Source organism: Phoca vitulina, unplaced genomic scaffold (assembly GCF_004348235.1).
Source record: "Phoca vitulina isolate PV1807 unplaced genomic scaffold, GSC_HSeal_1.0 scaffold74, whole genome shotgun sequence".
Taxonomy (NCBI): domain Eukaryota; kingdom Metazoa; phylum Chordata; class Mammalia; order Carnivora; family Phocidae; genus Phoca; species Phoca vitulina.
In genome coordinates this window covers 5473808-5495738 of record NW_022589777.1, presented here as the reverse complement: position 1 = coordinate 5495738, position 21931 = coordinate 5473808, and the positions used below count along the sequence as shown (strand labels likewise).

Genomic DNA, 21931 nt, shown 5'->3' with positions numbered 1-21931 from the left:
GTCCTAAATTTCTATGGATTAATAATACCTATGGAAACAGTGAATTGGGAAAATGAAAACATTTGCTGTAGTGAATTAATCCTCATCCCCACCTCCCATTTTCATTCCTGCTTGGATTCTTTATGAGGTCTTCAGTAAAAACTGCTGTATGGTTATTTTTCCAGTTACAGACTAAAATACGGTTTAATATAAAGGAGTGGAGCAAGCAAAGTAGAAGAGAATATTGGGCAAACTAGAAAAGTTAAGGTTTTGTTTAAGGATTAAGTTTAAGGATTTTGTTTAAGTTAAGAATACTACCTTATTAGTATTCAGCCTTTGTTTGCTGCCCTGTGTAGCCTTATGTTATAGGTCCCAGAATTGTACCTCATATGATTAAAAGTCTACGTTTATTCATACACTAGACACTTATTCATACATTACAATTTTATTTTTGTGTACACATTTAACAGTCACTGAATTTCTAGGCCAGGTTCAGGTAACTGAAGGGCCTTTATAATTAGCTTATATTGTCTAGATCCAAGGTATGCTGCAAACATAGTCTGGAGCAAAATGGGAAATAACATCTTTCTAAAGACAGGCTTAGAAATTCTAGTCCAGTAAGTTAAGATGTTTCCTTTCTCTGGTAGCGGGGCTGACTCATATCTGTAAGAAAACATTGAGACAGTTCTATAGAAAAGATAGTTGTATCAAATGGCAAACCTTTGTACAATATATATTAATCCTAAAAGTCTTAGGATAAAAGTAGTTTAGGTAAAGATTAAGTTAATTCAGTTATTCTCTTTGATGTCTATTGGTCCTTAAAACTGTACTTTTGTTTTCTTTTGTCCCTTTCTCCACTTTACCTCTGAAGGCCCATACAGCTTAGATTGCTTGATATAAGAGTTCTATCAGAAAATAACTGAATTTGGGTGCCTGAGTGGCTCAGTCGGTTAAGTGTCTGCCTTTGGCTCAGGTCATGATCCTAGGGTCCTGAGACTGAGCCCCACATCGGGTTCCCTGCTCAGTGGGTAGCCTGCTTCTCCCTCTCCCTCTGTCTCCCAGCTCATGCTCTTGCTCTCACTCTCTATCCCAAATAAATAAAATCTTAAAAAAAAGAAAGAAAATAACTGAATTATACTGGTTTATAGCCAACCATTTTGTGATGGAATTTTCCTTTAGTGGAATTGCTCAAACTCTTAAGACTGAGCATATAATTAGCTATCATGTTAGGCATAGTACTGTTTGTAGCTTTGTGGTTGGCATTCAGTACACAAATTAAGGTAAAGAACCTGAACTACACATGCAAGAAATATGATGGGATCAGTTTCTAGAACTGTTTTCAAATTCTTGAGAAGTAATACTACTTACAAGAAAAAAAGTCTTAACTTTTATTTTTTTTAAAGATTTTATTTATTTGACAGAGAGACACAGCGAGAGAGGGAACACAAGCAGGGGGAGTGGGAGAGGGAGAAGCAGGCTTCCCACGGAGCAGGGAGCCCGATGTGGGGCTCGATCCCAGGACTCTGGGATCATGACCTGAGCCGAAGGCAGACGCTTAACCGACTGAGCCACCCAGGCGCCCCAAAGTCTAACTTTTAAATTAAAAAACTAACATTGCCTTAAAGGCAGAAAATGTATCTATTTTAATTTGTGCATTTTCTAGGTAATCATTTATATACTGAAGTTTTCCATTGATTATATGAGAAAACAATCTTACCTGGCTGCTAGGCCACCATTCACAGGTATAGCCAAGATAACAGGGTACAGAGCACCAAAAACGAGACCAACCAGTCCACCCCGTGTTATGGTACAGGTTTCACAATTCAAATCACCTAGGAAATAAATCAGTTCTGAAAATGAAGGTCATGATAGTCATGCAAACATGATTTTAAAGAATGCAAGGTCTTAAAAGTGTCAGATACACTCAATTTTTAGGCAGCAAATGCAAATCTATAAGGCATGTTAGAAGGTATAATTATAGTACAGATAACCTAAAATAGCCAGGAATAACTGCTAGAGGATTTTAATCTGTTTGTACTGCTTTTATCTTTCTGCACTTGTACTGGCAAACCTGAGCTAATACTCTCTGTCGAAAACTTTTAACCCGTGGGAATTTTTAAAAAATAATTTGTACTTCATCTTATGTTTTTACATTATATAGTGTGACTATTTTTATAAAATTCTTTATTCATTTCCAAGTTAGTGTAAGCTATATTAAAAATAGAAAGCTAAGTTAATAACATGTTTTACTCTGTTCAACTGACTGGGTGGTAGGTTTCCCTAGATCATAAAAATTCTTTCTACACTGATCATGGGGATTCAAGCAAAATACTCATCCAGTTTAAACCAATTTGGAACAGCACTTAAGAGAATTTAAATGGACTGTCTTTTATCCCACCATCATCTGTGGTAATAATATTTTTATGTGAAATCAAATTTTTCATGATATATAGGCATGCCCTGTTTCATTGTGCTGTACTTTACTGCCCTTCACAGATAACGCATTTTTTTTTTTTTTTTAATTAAAGGTTTGTGGCAACGCTGTTTTGGTCAGGTCTGTAGGCACCATTTTCCCAGCAGCATTTGCCCATTTCATGTCTCTGTCACATTTTGGTAATTCTCATAATATTTCAAACTTTTTCATTATTATTATATTTGTTACCGTGATCTGTTATCAGTGATTACCACACACTGGAAGCTCAAATGATGGTTAGCACTTTTTAGCAATTTTTAAAGGTATGTACATTGGTTTTTTTAGACATAATACTACTGCACCCTTTAAACAGACTATAGCATATTGTAAACATAACTTTTATATGCACTGGGAAACCAAAAAATTCATTCACTTTATTGCAGTAGTCTGGCAAACCTGGAATATCTCCAACATATGCTTGTACTCAAAGCACTCGCACATACGGTAAACTATCAAAAGGAAATCAAGTCTCCATATATTTGATAATTCTTTTATATACATTTAGTGCTTTGAGAGATTTACTATGTAAATAGACTCTTCTTCCCATAAGTGTTTTCTCTCTTGAGGGACTTCTCTATAAATTTTTTTTAAAAAACTAAGGCAGTCATCATTTAAAAAAATAAAGTTTGCAAATATTTAAGAACTGTGGGAAAGATAAGTTAGATAAGAGAAAGTATTTAGAACTTCCATGTATATTGTATTTTACTTGTACAGAAGACTCTGCTAATATGAACTACCACTTTACATAGGCTAGCAAGTTTCAGTCTTATCCATGCACTGACTATGATATAGCATATAGTTAGTTACCTGATGTTAATATTTAAGGATTAACGTAAGGTGCAAATATATACTAAAGCAAATTCTGGTGATAGTGAAATAGAATTTACCTGTATTTAAAGGTAAACTTACAAAACCTTTGTAAGATATGTGCGCAGTCAAAAATGGGATCACTGCCATTGGTAAGCCAGTGGCTATACGAGCCTGTGTCACATTTAGGATGCGTCGAAAAAGACTATTTGCTATTAGACCACAGAGACCAGCATTAAGTCCAACATATGTTGATCCATGTTCAAACAGATTCCTGAATGGTGACAAAAAAGAAAATTTTGGGAGGTACTATATTGTGTGAGCTGTCCAACAATTCTGGTGTATGTTATAGGACTTAACAGGACTTTAGGAATAACAGGATACAACATTTATCCCTTATAGCTCCATAAAACAACCTTTTAAAATAATTTACATACAGATTTTTATCCTAAAGGCTTTTGAATTTGGTCAACACTTAAGGATAGAGTGATACATTCAGATTTTGCTAAATGTATTTTGTGATTCTGCAAAAGATACTAGTATAGAAAATTTCCCCCAACTATAACAGGCAAAAGCTTCTGAAGAGTCTGATATGAATGCCTCTCCTTTGGGTGCCCACAATACCCAATATTTACCTCTCTAGCACAATAGATGATAAGGTGATACTATCTTACAATCACTGATTTATATGTCAGGCTTCCCCACTAGTCTTTAAGTAAATAAATCATAATGGTGCTTGTCATTCAATCACTGAGCACCTACTACATGCGGCAGACTTGATGCTGAAGTCACAAAAAATTATCTTCTATCTTCAGTGTTTTCATAGTTTATTATTGGAGGATGAAAGACGTGAGCATGAGATATAACAAATCTACTGAAATGGTAATGGAAGTACGAGAGAGGCAGTTTAAAAACTTAGGGTACACAAGATATTATTTAAAAAGCGAGGAGAGCCTAGAGAACCTACCAACAGTAACAACAGAAAATACATGAATGTGAAAGACCTATGTATTTTTGTGGGCACTGAGGGAATGGGAAACTTGAGCGCTTCTTCTGAAATCCTTTTATCTTCATAACAATCTTGTGAAATATATATTATCTCCATTTTAGTTCTAGCAACCAAATGCTCAGTAGATAGTTTGCCCATATATATTTTTACATATTACTATATTAATATAATTATTTTAAATATATGAATTAAGTTATATACTGCTGTGAAGTATTTTAAAAACTTATAAACTATGTAAATAAAAAGGAGTGCAACTAGAATCTGAATAGCAAAATTTATGGTCTCCCAAATTTTAATTTCCTATGGCTTAGAGTCACATTTTTTAGTTAATAATTCAGTAAGTACAAAATTGTTATTATCTAACAGCTCCTTTGCAAGTCAGTTTTCCAAAAAAATGCCTCTACTACTGGAAACTCAATGGCAAGACACACGTTTAAAACTAGACACACAAATGTGAAACACATGAACTATAAGATCATATTTAAGTGGCAATGAAATACATGGTACATAAAATTATTTTGTAGATCAGAAAGTGAGGTTTTTGATATTAAAGTTTCATACACCTAAAGACTTTTCAAGTAACTATTAAGCATATCAAATGATAATGCAAGAAGGGGTGAGGATTCAAGCTTAGGAGACCAAGGATAAGAAAATAGGAACAGAGGAAAATAGGGAATAAGGCAAAGGTAAGGAGACACTGTCATCTGGTCTGTTCAGGTGCCAGTGTTTGAGAGCAATTTATTATTTCCAAACTAAAGCTTACTTTGCTGTTCTAGCTTACTTCCCCACTGCTTCTCCATTCTAATTTGGTGAAAGTACCAGTGATATAGCCTGCTCTTTTCTCTTCAAAGCTGCCACCATCTACTCTATTCCTTATGTCAGTCTTTCTGGCGCTCTACCTTACTGACCTGGAAACATGGACACACGCCTTTTTGTGCTTGAAAAGTTTTTCTGTTACCCACCTCAGGAAAATAACAAAAAGGATGTACAATGTGTGTGTGGTGGGGGACGAGCTGTAGGATATACAGCTTATGAAATCTCCCAAGTTCTTACTGCTGCCCTGGGTTTATAGGTTCTCTCTTGTTGACAGCGTAAGTGGCAGCAAGACTGGAATTTACTCAGGACAGTAAGATTGTAATTCCAAAATGTATTTCAAATCCTTCAAACCCTTACCATCACTACTTCACCAAGATTACCATGCCAGTTTTCCTACTATCTTCTTTTTTTTCCCTCTCCTACCTTAAATCTATTTCCCAAAAGCAATTGGAATGTTCTTTAGAAATGTTAGCTGGATCATAATCATTCGCTGTCCTTTAGCCTTATGCCTACTTCCCTGTACTTCACTAACACTGGTTCCTGAGATATGATCAACTCTGCTATCCTGTGGCCTAGGCATATGCCAACCCCTCTGCCTGAGATCCTGAGATATTGTTCCTTCACCCCCTCCCTAGGCTGGCTCCTTTTTTTTTTTTAATCCTTTCTGGCCTCATAATTTCTATTTAAATGGAACCTAGTCAGAGAGGTCTTCTTGCTAAGGAAGTGCACTATAGTTCACTCAGTGTTGTCCTCAAAGATCAGTATGGTTCCTATATAGCCTTTTTCTATTTAATGATACAGATCTTTTAGCCATGATCCCATTTCTCTGGCATTCCTTGTCTAGTTATGTGTGTTACATAGCACTCTCTTGGACTGTTAGACATAGTAGAAATGCATTGACAAGACAATTTAAAACCATCTTAAAGGTCTGTTACTTAGATGAATCCATAAATGTTAAACTCTAAGCCAAATGGAAAAACTGAGAATGATCATATAATTAGATCCAAAGACAAGAATTCTAACCTCAACTTCAAGCAAAATGGTTAATCTCTCTTGGTCTCGGGTTTTCTCAGTAAGGCAAGAAAAAGAGCTCAGTTTCCTTCTGATAGTCTATGTTTATATTCAAACCAAATAAATGTGAGATAATGAACCAATGATGAAAATTCACCTGGTAAAAAATATTTTTAAATTAAGAAGGGATCTTACCTTTCTGCTTCTGGGAGTTGATTAATTTTTCTGGTTATGATATTGAAAATTAAGTCTTCCTTGACAGTATCATTTGGTTCATGATTTTCCATCTTGAGCCTTAAAATATTTTTCAATAATAGATACCTATAGAAAAACAACAAAAAGACTTATAAAAAGCTTTCTAAATACCATAAATATTTAATTTAAAAAATTAGTTATAGCTTGATTCATAATCTGAAAAATCGGTGCATACATACCATACCAAAAATTTTCTAAGTAAAATAGAAACCAGAACATGAAAAACAACCCATAAAGCTTCTAGGAAATACAGAATATCTTTATAACCCTTAAAAATATTTCTTAATTTGCAGATAGCACTGAACATAAAACTAAAATTAATTAAAATTAAGAACTTGTGTTGATCAATAGATACTATAACGAGAAGCCAGTGTGGGAGAAAATGTCTGCAATATAACTGAAAAGGAGCAGTTAGTACCGAGAAAATGTAAAGAAGTGCACATCATTAAGAAAAACTCGCAAAAGGTTTGAACAGGTATTTTCACAGAGGGAAGCAAACAGCCAATAAACAAAATATGCTTAACTCATTATAATCAGGGAAAAAATTAAAAACAGTGAGATATCCATATGTAGGTTAGCTAAATTAAAACCTGACAATTTCAGTTCCTGGCAAAAATGTGGGGTAACTGAAACTCTGGTGTGCTGCTGGTAGAAGTGTACGTGGCACCCACTTTGGGTACAACCACTTTGGAAAAGAATCTGGTATTATTTGGTAGGTAGAAGAAACATATTACCAATTTCACTTATAAGTATACCCTAAAGTAGAAATAAGCAAAATTTCTCTGAAGGGCCACATAGTAAATATTTTAGGCTTTGCAGGTAGCACAAGGTCTTTGTCAAATAGGCCAGTAGTTTCTTGATCCCTGCACTAGTTAGAGTGAATGCAGAGTAGGGGGATGGTGAATGGTGAGTTTTAACCCAAAGATTTAGCTCATTAAACAAGATTTCAGGGTAGCAACGTTAAGAAAAGCTAAAGTTCAGAAATAACAGCAAAATACAACATGGTTTTATGAAATGAGATTTTCATGGTTCGTTATCTATTTGCTACAAGATTAATTTACAACACTGATTTACTGCTGGGTACCTGTTAGATACAAGAGGTCACTGGGAGCATGTTAAGTGAGAGTTCATATCCTTAGACTTAAAATTAATAAGTACAATGTAGACTTAGAAATTTATATGTAGGTTTCCTGGACTCAAACTTCTTAAGGGCCTTGGTTGCAGTGCCATGACAAACACAATCTCTGCCCTACAGGAGCTGTGAATGATTTTGTTGGAGGAGGGTATGTGTGTGTAGAGATACATAAATTCAGTATACATAGAGAAAGTGTACGGTGTATATGTTGGAGGCGGGTGTGTGTGTGTGGAGACACATAAATTCAGTATATAAAAAGTGTACGGTGTATATGAAATAAATGTTATTTCCTCCGAAAGTCCTGCCTAATGCTATCACTAGTTTTCTGTTCCATGCTGTGCATACTGGTGAGGTTCCGAGTTCTGTGAACTAGCTATTTTTTTTTAATTTTTTATTGTTATGTTAATCACCATACATTACATCATTAGTTTTTGTGAACTAGCTATTTCTAAGGTGTAGCTATTAAAAGTCTCCCTTAATTCGGTGGAAGTTTGATACGGCAACCTGCAGTAAGACGTTGTGTGTCTGTTATTAATAATAAATCCTAATCCAAGATAATGCCACCTTTAAATACTACAAACATTTCAAAAGGCTTTTGCATTAGCTAGCTCATGTTAACTATGAGACAGTCAAGTGGGGACTCTCAAGTTAGGCCAAGGTCACTCTGGATATTGGCAGTAAAACCTGGGTTAAATTCAAGCGCAGACGTTTATTTTTTTTCTTAGCTTAACTTAAATATAAGATCTTTTTTTCTGGTGTGCAAAGTGAAAAGACGGTAGGTGCCGTCTCCCGTAGCTACCCCCCTTACGACCCACTTCCAGGATCTCATTCCCGCACTGCCGGTGAACAGCATGTCACCACTCTGTGCTTCTCCAGATACACGGGCATTTACCTTTTTTTCTGGGATGCCAGTAACTTATGCTCTCCTCACAGCAGTCGGTGCCTCCACCCGGTCTCGGCGACCACGACGGGGTTCACGCCAACCTTTGCTCACCTACCCTGAGCGCAGCCATCTTTGGCTGGCACGTGACTCGAGTCAGGCAGGGGCGGGGGCGCGGCCGCTGATTGGGCTCCCAGGACGTAGGTTGCCTGCCGCCGCCACTTCCTGCGGAGGGGTTTCCAGCTGAGGGAAGTGCTGGGCTGCGGTTGAGCAGTTTCCGCGAGCGCGGAGGGTACTCTTTACATCCTACCCCTGCCTTCCAGACTGAGCCTGTGGAAATTTTGATTTCCTGCTCCTTTCATTGAAAACCTACCTTGGACGCATTACCTCAGTTCCTGGCCAATAGAGTCCACCTCATGTGTTGGCATACGGGGTATGTGGAAACTGCACAGCCCTAGGCATACGACGGGTGCTCGGTTAAAAAGAAGTCGAAAAGGAGCTGAGATTTCTATGCTCCATCGGTTTTTTATTCTCCCTAGCATCTTAAGCTCTCTGTGCTATTTTATGATCTGGCTAATTGTCCCACCACAATCTGAGTTCCTCAAGAGTAAGCAAAAGATTTTTCTGAGGATCCCTTGTGCCCTGCCACGTACTGCTTATAAAAACAGGTTTGGGTGAATGTGGTGAAAGAAAAACTAGAGAGCGAGGGAGCTATTGGCTTCGTAAGTCAGAACAATTGAGAAAGTTTTGGAACAAGCTTCTGAAGACCTCTCAGTTCTCATCCCCACAGCTTCTTATCTATAAAACGGGGGTGGGTGGGGTGGGGATAACACTCTCCTTGATTATTGTGTAAAGTTGTGAGGATCCTAAAAGTGCTTATCAAGGTTGTTTTGGAAATCACTGAGCTTTATCAAAGAAAAAGTGGTATTCCGGGTAAAGGGGGAAATTTCCATTGGCGAGGTGAACAGAAGGGCACCCAAAACTCCTGTGGCTGCGAGGAATTTATCCAATGTCCAGTCGTCGCTTGTCAGTAAACCAGAAAATTAAAACAGATTCTCAGATTCCGAGGAAGAAAGTCAGCATTTGCCCCAACTGGAAAGTTTCCGAGGTAAATGCAGGGACAGTTTGAGAAAACCAGCTTATTAAGATGCTAACTATAACGTGTCCATGCGCATGGGAATACTTTGTTTCCATTTCATAATCTTATTCCGATTTAATTTTTAATGGTTTGAAGCTTATTTTGAAATTTATAAATGTTCATTGTACAGTATATATAGCATGCCATTCTGGAATAATAAAAGCAATATAGTATATTGAGATTTTATTAAAAAATTAGTTTTTCACAAGACAAGAACAAATGTCCATTTCATCTAAGTTCTCAAATTATTAGCTTAAATTTTTCACAATATTTCCTTATTAGCCTTTAAAACCTGTAGCATCTGTAGTATGGTCACATCTCTCGATATCTGTCATTTGTATCTTTTCTTTTGTCTGATCAGTTTGGCTGATGGTTTATTATTTGTTTGATTTTCTCAAGTAACCAGTTTTTTTTTTTCATTGCTTTTTTTCTGTTATTTTCTGTCTTCAACTTGATTGTTTTTTGCTCTGATCTATATTGTTTTCTTTTTTTTAAAAAGATTTTATTTATTCATCTGAGACACAGAGATAAGGAGAGAGAGAGAGAGAGCATGAGCAGGGAGAGAGGCAGAGGGGGAGGGAGAAGCAGGCTCCTCGCTGAGCCAGGAGCCAGATGTGGGGCTGGATCCCAGGACCCTGGGATCATGACCTGAGCCGTAGGCAGACACTTAACCATCTGAGCCACCCAGGCGTCCCTATATTGTTTTCTTTTTCCTACCTGGGATTTAAGTTGCTCCTCTGTTTGTAATTTCTTAAGGAAGAAGCTGAGGTCATTTGATGTGGGATCTTTTTTTCCCCCAACATATGTGTTTAGTGTATGAATTTCCCTCCATCTACTGCTTTAACTGTGTCCCACAGATTTTGAAATGTTTATTATTTTGATTGGGTTCAAAACACTTTCTAATTTCTCTTTGCTTTTTTATTTGACCCATGAACTATTTAGAAGTGTGTTAGTTTTCTACTAGTCCCAGTTTTCTGGGTACCTTTCTGCTACAGATTTCTAATTCAATTCCATTGTGGTCACAGAATATAGTTTGTAATATTTGAATCCTTTAAAATTTATTGATATTTATAGCCCTGATTCTGGTCCATGTTGATAAATGCTCCATGTATGATTGAAAAGAATGTATATGCTGCTGTTGTGCCAAGTGTTCTAAAACATCATTTATCACAAGTTGGTTGATAGCATTGTTTAAGACTTTTTTGTCCTTTCTGAATTGCTACCAACATGTTCTATCAATTACTGAGAGGTTATTGAAATCTCCAATGATTATGGAAATTTTCCTATTTCTCTTTTCATTTCTAACAACTCTTGCTTCATGTATTTTGAAGCTCCACATGAAATGATTAAACATTTAGGATAAACTGATCCCTCTATGATTATGAAATAACCTTCTTATTTCTTGGTAATATCTTTTGCTTTGCAATTTACTTTTTCTAATATTAATATAACCACTACAATAGCTTTTTTTGATTAGTGTTAACATAACATAGCTTTTCCCATCCTTTACTTTTAACCTATTTATGTCTTTATATTTAATGCAGGCTTCTTTTTTAAAAAAAGATGTTATTTATTTGAGAGAGAGTGAGAGAGAGAGAGAGAGCAGAAGCAGAGGGAGAAGCAGACTTCCCGCTGAGCAGGGAGCCCAAGGATGCAGGGTTCAGTGCCAGGACCCTGACATCATGACTTGAGCCAAAGGCAGCTGCTTAACTGACTGAGCCACCGAGGTGCCTTAAAGCAGGCTTCTTATAGGCAGTATATATAACTGGATTTTTAAAATCTAAATAGACAGTTCTGACTTTTAATGAAGTAGGTGTTTAGACCATTTAAACTTAATATGATTTTTATATCCCAGGCTTTAAAATCTATCATCTTGAAATCTATTTTCTGTTTCTCCCATCTGTTATACATTCCCCTTTTCCTTCTACTTTTTTTTTTGGTTTGTTTTGACTAATTGAATTTTTTTATTCCATTTTATTCATTTTGCTGGTCTGTTAGCTACAGTTCTTTTTAATAATTGCAATGATTGCTTTAGCATGTATAATGTACATCTGTTTTAGTTTCCTCAGGCTACTGTAAGAAAATACCAGAAACTGGGTGGCTTACAACAACAAATTTATTTGCTCACTGTTTTGGAGGCAAGAAGCCTGAAATCAGTGTATTGGTAGGATTGGTTTCTACTGGAGGTGTTGAAAGACAATTTGTTCCATGCTTCTCTCCTAGCTTCTGGTAGTTGCTGACAGTCCTTGGTGGCTCTTCTTCTGTCTTAACATGGCATTTAACCCTGTGTCTTTGTGCCTTCACAGGGCCATTTTCCCTCTGTCTGTGTCTATATACCCAAATTTCTGTAGTCTTATGAGGACACCAGTTATTCATTAAGGGCTTGTCCTAATCCAATATATCTCATCTTAACTTGATCACATCTGCAAAAACCCTATTTCCAAATAAGGATACATTCACAGGTATGGAGGATTAGAACTTGCAAATATATTTTGGAGGGACCCAAAGATGCAGCAACATTTTTAACATCATAATCTATCTTCAAGTATTATTATACCATTTTATGTATGGTAAAAGAGTATTACAACAGTATACTTTTCTTTCTTCTTGGTCTTTATGTTATTATCATACATTTACTTCTAAGTATGTTATAAACCACACAATACATAGTTACTGTTTTTTATTTCAGTAGTCATTTGTCTGGGAAAGAATTTTTAGAACTAAGAAAATTTATATTTATCCACATATTTTTCACCTCTTGTACGCTTCATTCTTTTTATAGATAGATATTCCATCTGGTATCACTTTCTTTCTACCTAAGTATTCTCTAACATTTCTTAGAATGCAAATCTGGTAGTGAATTCTTTCATACTTTTCCAACTCTAAAAAGTATTAAGCCTTAGTTTTAAAATTTTGGTAAAAAACACATAACATTAAATTTACCATGTTAACCATTTTTAAATGACTGGTTCAGTAATGTTAAGTATATTCATAGTGTTATGCAACAGATCTCTATAACTTTTCTTCTTGTAGCATTGAAAATCTTTATCCACTAAATACTAATTACTCCTCTCCAATCCCCCCAGCCTTTGGCAACCACCTTTCTACTTTCTGCTTCTATGGGCTTGGCTTCTTTAGACACTAGATATGAGTGAAATCATACCTTATTTGTTCTTTTGTGACTGGCTTATTTTATTTAGCAAATGTCCATCCATTTTGTAGCATGTTACAGGATTTCCTGCTTTTTAAAGAATGTATAATATCCCAATATATGTATATATCACATTTTCTTTATCCATTTATTCAATCATAAAGATTTGGATTGCTTCCATCACTCAGCTGTTGTGAGTAATGCTGCAATGAAAATGGGTGTGCAAATACCATATCAAGTCTCTCCTTTCAATGCTATTGGCTACATACCCAGAAGTGAGATTGCTGGATCATGTGGTATTTCTATTTTTTTTTTTTTTTTTGAGGAGTCTCCATACTGTTTTCCATGATGGCTGTACCATTTACCCTCCTACCAACAGGGCATAAGGGTTCCAACTTCTCCTTTTCCTCACTAGCACTTATTATTTTCTGTTCTTTTGATAGTTGCCATCCTGATGAATATGAGAGGATGTCTCCTAGTGATTTTGAAATGCACGTCCCTAATGATTAGTGATATTGAGCATCTTTTTGTGTGCTTCTTGGCCATTTGTGTATATCCTGTAGAAAAATGTCTATTCAAGTCATTTGCCCACATTTTAATTGGATTTATTTGTTGTTGTTATTGAGTTGTACAAGTTCCTTATATATTCTGGATTAACCCCCTATCACATATATAATTTGCAAATATTTTCTCACATTCCATAGGTTGCCTTTTTATTCTGTTAATTGTTTCATTGACATGTAGAAGATTTTAAGTTTGATGTACTTCCATTTATCTACTTTTATTTTGTTGTCTGTGAATTTGATGTCATAACCAAGAAATCATTGCCAAACACAGTGTACTGAAGTGTTTTTCTATGTCTACTTCTGGGAGTTTTGTAGTTTTTGGTCTTATATTAGGTCTTTAATCCATTTTGAGTTAGTTGTGGATATGGAGTATGGAAAAAAATCCAACTTTATTTATTTATTTATGTCCGTATGTGGATATCCACTTTTCCAAACATCATTTGTTGAAGAGACCATCCTTTTCCCATTATGTAGTTTTGGCACTCTTGTCAATAATCATTTGTGCATATATGCAAGGATTTATTTCTGAACTATCTATTGTGTTCCATTGGTTGATATATCTATCTTTATGACAGTGCATCATCTTAATTACTGTTGCTTTGTACTATGTTTTGAGATCAAGAAGTATGAGGCCTCCAGCTTTGTTCTTCTTTTCTAAGAATGTTTTGGCTAGTCAGGGTACCTTGAAATTCCTATGAACCTTAAGAGTTTTTTTCTATTTCTATAAAAAATGCCATTGGGATTTTGATAGTGATTGCATAAAATCTGTAGATCAATTTGGGTTATATGGACATTTTAACAATACTGAGTCTTCCAATCCACAAGCACAGGACACACTCAGCAAGGACATGCAGGAGGGCCTGTAGGAGAGCCAGTAGTGGTCTGACCCTTCTGACACTGATGTCAATTGAGTCTAAACATAGTAAGAGGGATTTGGTTTTACTAACCAAATTGAATATATTTGAACTATAATTTGAGGTATTTTAGTTATGCCTACTGAGGTAATAGTTTTAATATATGGAATAAGATATATTTGAGTAATAATTTAAAAAGTTCATTGTTTCAAAAGAGTGCATTGTTTAGTTTCCACATACTTGTGGATTGTCTTGTTTTTCTTCTATTTCTAATTTCATTGTGGTTAGAGAAGATCCTTTGAATGATTTGAATCTAATTAAAATTTTTTGTTTCATACTAGTTTATTTAGGGGTTCCATTTTCACTCCTCAATAGATTTTATGTATTTCTCATATGCTTCTTCTCTAATCCAGTTCTGAAGGATTACTGAGTGCTAACTCGATCAGCCAACCATCTTCATAACAAGATGTGTTGACAAGTCCTGGATATTCTGCAAGAGCTTCATTAATTTCAGTTACTTCTCCTGATAGAGGAGAACAGAGTTCACTAGCAGCTTTCACACTTGCCAAAGCACCAGACTCATCTTGTTTGTTCAGTTTTGTCCCAACTTCAGGCACACTACAGTAAACAACATCTCCCAAAGTTTCCTGTTCAAAATTGCTGATTCCCATTGTTCCAATACCATTTTCTGTTGTTATCCATTCATTTTTGTCTGTGAATTTACGCACGGGGAGCAGAGCAGAGCCCCTGTGCAGTGTTCAGATGGCGCCCCGCCTCAGCCCCCAGGACCCCAGGGCAGACGAGGCGCAGCCTCAGCCCGCACGCTCCGCACCGCTCGCAGCGCCACATTCACAGAGGTGCTTCTTAAACATGTCTCTCTTGGGGGAATGTTCCATACTTTGATTTTGTTTTCATTTCCCTTTGTGTATATTATGTGGATATTTTCTTTGTGATTACCACTGCAATAACATGAAACATTTTAAAGTTATAACAATCTATTTTAAACTGATCACTTGAAGTATGATAATCAATTCAATTGTGTGTAGAATCTACTCCTTTACATCTCCACTTTTCCCACTATATGTTACTGATGATATAGTTACATCTTTTTATGTTTCATATTCATTAACATAAATTTATAGCTTTTTATGATTTTCTTAAATGCTACACTAGATTGTGAAGTGATTTGCATATCCACATTATCATACTTAAAGGTTCCTTATTTGTCTAAATATTTACCTTTACCAGGGAGTTTTACATTTTTGTGTTATTATTTTTTGTTTTTGTTTTTTATTTTTTTTTAAAGATTTATTTTAGAGAGAAAGAGAGAGAACAAGAGCAGGAGGAGGGGCAGAGGGAGAAGGAGTAAGAGAATCCTGAAGCAGACTCCCTGCTCAGCGTGGAGCCCATTGTGGGGCTTGATCTTAAAACTCTGAGATCATGACCTGAGCCAGAATCAAGAGTCTATTGCTTAACTGACTGAACCACCTAGGCACCCCTGTGTTACTGTTTATAGTACTTTTGCTTCAGTTTGAAGGATTCCCTTCAGCATATCTTAATAGGGCAAGTCTAATGATGAATTCCTTCAACTTTTGTTTATCTGAGAAATTCTTAATTACTCCTTTGTTTTTGAAGGACAGATTTTCCAGATATAATAGCCTTGGTTGCCATTTTTTTCTTTCAGTACTTTAAATATGTCATCCTATTCCCTTCCAGCTTACAAGGTTTCCACTGAGTAATCTGCTAACAATCTAGTAGTAGCTCTTTTGTACATAATGATTGCCTTTCCCTTGCTTTCAAGATTCTCTGTTCATGACTTTTGACAGTTTGATTTTGATGTCTGTTGGTTTGCAAACTGGCTTCTGTACATGAAGGGCAAGGAGAGACCAAAGCAAGAGGCAAACCACTCCAGACTGGTAGGTAGAAGGGCATGAAGGAGGGCCAATAGTGGTCTGACTTTTCTGACATTGATGTCAATTAAGTCTAAACATAGTAAGAGGGATTTGGTTTTACTAACCAAATTGAATATATTTGAACTATAATTTGAGGGATTTTAGTTATGCCTATTAGGTAATAGTTTTAATATATGGAATAAGATATATTTGAGTAATAATTTAAAAATTATTTTAATTTTAATAAGGAACTTACATACAAGGTTTGTCTTGGGTGGCCACAAGACAAGTAGATATCTGCCCTCAACCACCAGAAACTTAATTGGTTCGATCATATATACTGTCCAGATGGTTTCAATAACACATTGCTCTCTCAAGGCTGTGTCGTTGAAGAATGCTCCCACTATGAGAATGGTGGACAGAATGTATATTCTAGGGACAGGGAAGGGGGTAAGGAGCCTCTAATTGCCCAGGTCCAGCTTGCAGTTCAAACGGTGATCACATCTTCTTGATTACTTCCTTCAACAATTTCTCTCATTGTAAATCCCTTTGGATTTTTCCTAATTGGAGTTCGTTTAGCTTCTTGAATTTGTATGTCCATTCTTTTCTCAGATTTTGGAAGATTTTGGCAATTATTTTTTCAAATAGTTTCTTTTCATTCTGGGACTCACATAATGCATATATGGTTCCATTTGATGATATTCCAAAAGTGCCTTAGGCTCGCTTCATTTTTCTTCATTCTTTTTTCTTTTTGCTCCTCTGCCACAATAATTTCAAAAGTCTTGTCTTTGAGTTCATTGATTTCTTTCTTCAGATTGATATTGAGTTACCTTTAGTGAATTTTTCAATCCAGATATTATATTCCTAAGTTCCAGAATTTCTGTTTGGTTCTTCTTCATAGTTTCTATCTCTGTTGATATTCTCATTTTATTCATGTATTATTTTCTTGATTTCATTTCATCTATTGGTGCTCTCTTTTAATTCATTGAGTATCCTTATGACAATAATTTGGAACTCTTTTTCTGGTATATCTCTGTTTCTTTAGGGTTGAGTGGTTCAGTCGTTAAGCATCTGCCTTCAGCTCAGGTCATGATCCCAGGGTCCTGGGATCGAGCCCCGCATCGGGCTCCATGCTCTGTGGGAAGCCTACTTCTCCCTTTCACACTCCCCCTGCTTGTGTTCCCTCTCTTGCTGTGTCTCTCTCTGTCAAATAAATAAAATCTTAAAAAAAAATAATTTGTTCTTTTAAATGTGCCATTTTTCTTGTTTCTTACTATGGGTTGTTATTTTTTGTTGGGATTTCAGCATTTGAAGAATCACTCCATGCTCCCAGGTTTTTTGACTTGCTCTTTTGTAGGGAGAACTTTCTCTACTCAGGCCAGCTAGAGATTCTGGAGATTGCTTTAGCCTTTTCTGGGGATGTGTCTTCTCCGTGCTTGAAGAACTTTGCCAATTTCTTCTCAAGAGCTCTTGCTGGTGTTGCTCTGTGATACTGTGTCCTCTTTGGTGCTGTGGTAGGCTGCAGTATTGGAGTTTTACCTAGTGTTTCTGTGGTAATGAAAACTTTAGTGCATGTTTATGGCCTTTGTTCTCAGACATCCCTATCCTGGCACACCATTCCTGTCAGTATTTGGATTCAGGTATGAGAAAATGGTTCCTTGGGCAGCCCCCTAAAAGTCAGAATGATGGACATAGGTTTCATTCCTTTCTCTCACCAGGGAGAAGGGAGTTGGGGTTTTTCTCCTAATTGTGCCACACTGTGTTGGAGTAACAGTTTCTGGATTTCTTATAAAGGTACTTGGACTGTATTTTGTTAAATCTCTGTCTTCATGGGAGGGGCAGGGTCCATGCCTTTCTATTTTCCCATCTTGCTGATGTCATCCTCCCTACTTAGCCTTAGTTTTTGAAAAATATTTCTGCTAGGTATAGGATTCTAGGTTGACTTTTTAAAAAGTAATCTCTACACCCAACATGGGGCTTGAACATACAACCCTGAGACCAAGAGTCTCATGCTCCACCAATTGACCCAGCCAGGTGCCCTGACTTTTTTTTTAATGTTAGTACTTAATTATTTTTTTTAAAGATTTTATTTATTTATTTGAGAGAGAGAGAGATCGTGAGTGCAAACAGGGGAGGGGCAGAGGGCAAGGGACAAGCAGACTTCCCGGTAAGCAGGGAGCCTGATGTGGGACTTGATCCCAGGACCCTGAGATCATGACCTGAGCCAAAGTCAGACACTTAACTAACTGAGCCACCCAGGTACTCCTTAATGTTAGTACTTTAAAAGTTTTGCTCTACTGTTTTCTGGCTAGCAGTGTTACCAGTGAGAAGTCTGTTGTCATTCTTATTTCTGTGGGTGTTTCTCAGGCTCCTACAAAGACTTTCTTTTTCTTACTGGTTTTAAGCAATTTGATTATGATGTAGTGTGGGGATATTTTTTCTGGTATTTCTTTTGGTTGGAATTCATTGAGCTTCTTGAATCTGGGGTTTTTAAAAATTTCAGTTTTTCTGTGGTATAATTAACATATTAAATTATAATTTATTTAAAGTGTACATTGTGGTGACTTGATATATGTATATGTTGTAAGAGGATTTCCTTCCATCTATTTAATTGACACACCCATCATCTCACATAAGTACCCTTTGTGTGTATGAGAAAATTTAAGTTCTAATCACTTAGCAAATTTCAATTATATAGTACAGTATTATCAATTATAGTCCCTATGTTTCACATTAGATCATCAGATCTATTTATCTTATAGCTGCAAGTTTGTATCCTTTTACAAACTGCTCCCTATTTTCCCACCTAGCCCCTGGCAACCACTTTTCTTTTTCTTTTTTTTAAGATTTTATTTATTTGAGAGCACACGCATGGGTGCACACACAAGAGAGTGCACGAGAGCGCGAGTGCACATGAGCAGAGGGAGGCGGAGAGGGAGAGGGAGAAGCAGACTCCCCCCTGAGTAGGGAGCCTGACATGGGGCTCAATCCCAGGACTCTGGGATCATGACCTGAGCTGAAGGCAGACGCTTAGCTGACTGAGCCACCCAGGTGCCCAGCAACTGCTTTTCTACTCTATGTTTTTATGAGTTTGACTTTTTTTTTTTTAAGATTCCACTTATAAATGATATCAGGATACCATAAAGTATTTTTCTTTTTATGTCTTATTTCACTTAACAAAATGCCCTTAAGTTCCACCCATGTTGTTGCATATAACAGGATTTCCTTCTTTCTCATGGCTGAAGAATATTACTATATATATGTATGTAGATACATATATATTATTTGTATAATATAAATTATATGTATTATTTATAATATTATAATTATTCAGTTATAATTGTATATATTATCCTATGCAATATCATTATTTATTTTTTTTTAATTTTTTTTTTTAAAGATTTTATTTATTTGCGAGAGAGAGAATGAGAGACAGCATGAGACGGAGGAGGGTCAGAGGGAGAAGCAGACTCCCTGCTGAGCAGGGAGCCCGATGTGGGACTCGATCCCGGGAATCCAGGATCATGACCTGAGCCAAAGGCAGTCGCTTAACCAACTGAGCCACCCAGGCGCCCAATATCATTATTTTTTAAGATTTATTTGTTTGTTTAGAGAGAGAGCATGAGCGGGGGGGAGGGGCAGAAGGAGAGGGAGAGAGAGAATCTCAAGCAGACTCCACACTGAGTATGGAGCCCGATGCAGGGTTCGATCTCACGACCCTGAGATCATGACCTGAGCTGAAATCAAGAGTGGGATGCTTAACAGACTGAGCCACACAGGCATCCCCCCATACAATATTATACATTATTGTACATATAGATACAATGTATATAGACACAATAGAGTATATATCTTTCTCACATCTTTATTCATCCATTGATGGACATTAAAGTTTTTTCCATATCTTGGCTCTTGTGAATAATGCTGCAATAAACATGGGAACATAGATCTCTTTAATATCATGTTTTCATTTGTTTGGATATATTCCCAGGAGTGGGATTGCTGGATCATATTGTAGTTCTATTTTTAATTTTTTGAGAAAACTCCATACTGTTTTCCATAGTGGCTGCACCAATTTACATTCCCACCAACACTGCACAAGGGTTCCCTTTTCTCTACATCCTCACCAACAGTTTTTATCTCTTGTCTTTTTGATGGTAGCCATTCTAATAGGTATGAGTTGCTATCTCATTGTGATTTGGGTTTGCATTACCCTGATGTTAGTGATGTTGAGCACGTTTTTGGATACCTGCTGGCCATTTATGTTTTTCTGGAAAAATGTTTATTAGGTTCCTTTGCCCATTTAAAAAATCATATTGTTTGCTTTTTGCTTTGAGTTGTATGAGTTCCTTATATACTTTGGATGTTAGCTTCTTATCAGATATATGGTTCTCCTCTTCAGTAGGTTGCCTTTTCATTTTGTTGATAGTTTACTTTGTTGTGCAGAAACTTTTTAGTTTTATATGGTCCCATTTGTTTATTTTTGCTTTTGTTGCCTTTGCTTAAGGTGTCAAATAAAAGAAAAAAAAATTGCCAAGACTGATGTCATGAAGTTTACCCCTTGTGTTTTCTTCTAAGGGTTTTAGGACTTTAGGTCTTAAATTTAAGTCTTTAATGCATTTGGATTGATTTTTTTATGTGGTGTGAGATAGGGGTCCAGTTTTATTCTTTTGCATGTGGATTTCCATGGTCATATCATCAATTAGCCTGGCCTGTTTTCCTGGTTGTCTCTAAAATCTGTGATTGTCCAAGTCACCTTCTTTGTTCTTAGTGGTTCCCAGCAGTTGAAGGTGTGCCAAAGTCCATCAGTGTCTCAAAAGATCTCAGCCAGCACCTAAATGCAGGCTGGTTGGTGGCTGGACCCCATAGGTAGGAGCTAGGAAAATATGTAGACTACTTCCAGGGAGAAAGTGGTAGTTTTGAGTTTTTGCCTATTTCCTCTGCACTGGGCTGGGGTATACAGCCACAGGAGGTGCTCTTGAGCTCATTAAGAACTTCTTTGTTTACTACAATCCTATGGACTACTGAATGCAAGTCCCATTGGCTCTCTGAGCAAGGCAATCCAGGTGCCCATATCTTGGGTGGCAACTGATAAAAGCAGAGAGAAAATCAATACAATACACTGCAAGCAGTGCAATGTGATACAATACAATACAAAAGCAGGTAGAGGGGGAGAAATCACATAGTTAATGCAGTTGGGGAAAATGGAGGAGAAAAGGCAAGAGAGAAGGTAACTTCTCACAGTAGGGACCATATCTTAGTCATTGTTATATACCAAGCAGGGAAAACAGACAATGTAAACACATTTATTGAGCACCACCTATATGGCAGGTATGGTATGGTATTGTTCCATGTACTTTAATCTTTGTAATCTCACTGCAAAGTGGTTATTAGTATATTTTGAGGAAACAGAGTCAGAAAGGTTAGGTAACTTACCCAATGTGTGGTATACAATGTCTTTCATACACTAGGTCTTGAATCAATATTAGCTGAATAAATGACTACATATTTATTCATATGAGAGATACCTTGTGAATTTTCTTCGCTGTGCTTCTTCTTTCTAATCTTTCCTAGAAAAATGCTAAAATCATTAACTGCAGCCAGGGAAAGGACTGTAATCATTGGTATGGAGTCCCAGCAACAATAACAGTAGCAGCAGTAACACATGTAGACTTCTTGTGAGTTGGCCAGTTTCAGTTTACATATATTAACTCATTTAATCCCAACGACACTATGAAGTTAGTAAAATCTTTCTTCTTTATTTTACAGATGAGGAAACAGAGGTGCAGAGAGGTGAAATAGCTTGTTAAAAGAGTAATCCTGTTGGTAGCAGTAAAGCCGAGATTTGAACCTAAGAGATGAGCCCAGGCCGTACTTTCTTTTATTTTTTTTTTGGATTTTCTTTTTTTTTTAAATTTTTTTATTGTTATGTTAATCCCCATACATTACATCATTAGTTTTAGAT

The 21931-nt window shown here is 36.5% G+C and overlaps 1 protein-coding gene and 1 pseudogene across 1 annotated transcript; both read right to left on the bottom strand.

Annotated features, from left to right (window-relative positions):
* Positions 1–408: 408 nt before the first annotated feature.
* TMEM126A (transmembrane protein 126A) lies at positions 409–9067 on the bottom strand. Its single transcript, XM_032393551.1, has 5 exons — positions 8378–9067; positions 6291–6416; positions 3340–3533; positions 1697–1811; positions 409–642 (listed from the first exon to the last, which is right to left on the bottom strand). Exons 2-5 carry the CDS (start codon positions 6380–6382, stop codon positions 450–452), a joined length of 594 nt encoding a protein of 197 aa, XP_032249442.1. The 5' UTR covers positions 6383–6416; positions 8378–9067; the 3' UTR covers positions 409–449.
* Positions 9068–14293: 5226 nt separating this feature from the next.
* LOC116625185 lies at positions 14294–15848 on the bottom strand (annotated as a pseudogene).
* Positions 15849–21931: the final 6083 nt, after the last annotated feature.

Coding starts and splice junctions, on each gene's coding strand:
- TMEM126A (XM_032393551.1), bottom strand. CDS start 6,382: ATGGAAAATCATGAACCAAATGATACTGTCAAGGAAGACTTAATTTTC. Junction 3,534..6,290: donor CAACTCCCAGAAGCAGAAAG/GTAAGATCCCTT, acceptor GTCACCATTCAG/GAATCTGTTTGAACATGGAT. Junction 643..1,696: donor AATGGTGGCCTAGCAGCCAG/GTAAGATTGTTT, acceptor GTTTTCTTACAG/ATATGAGTCAGCCCCGCTAC.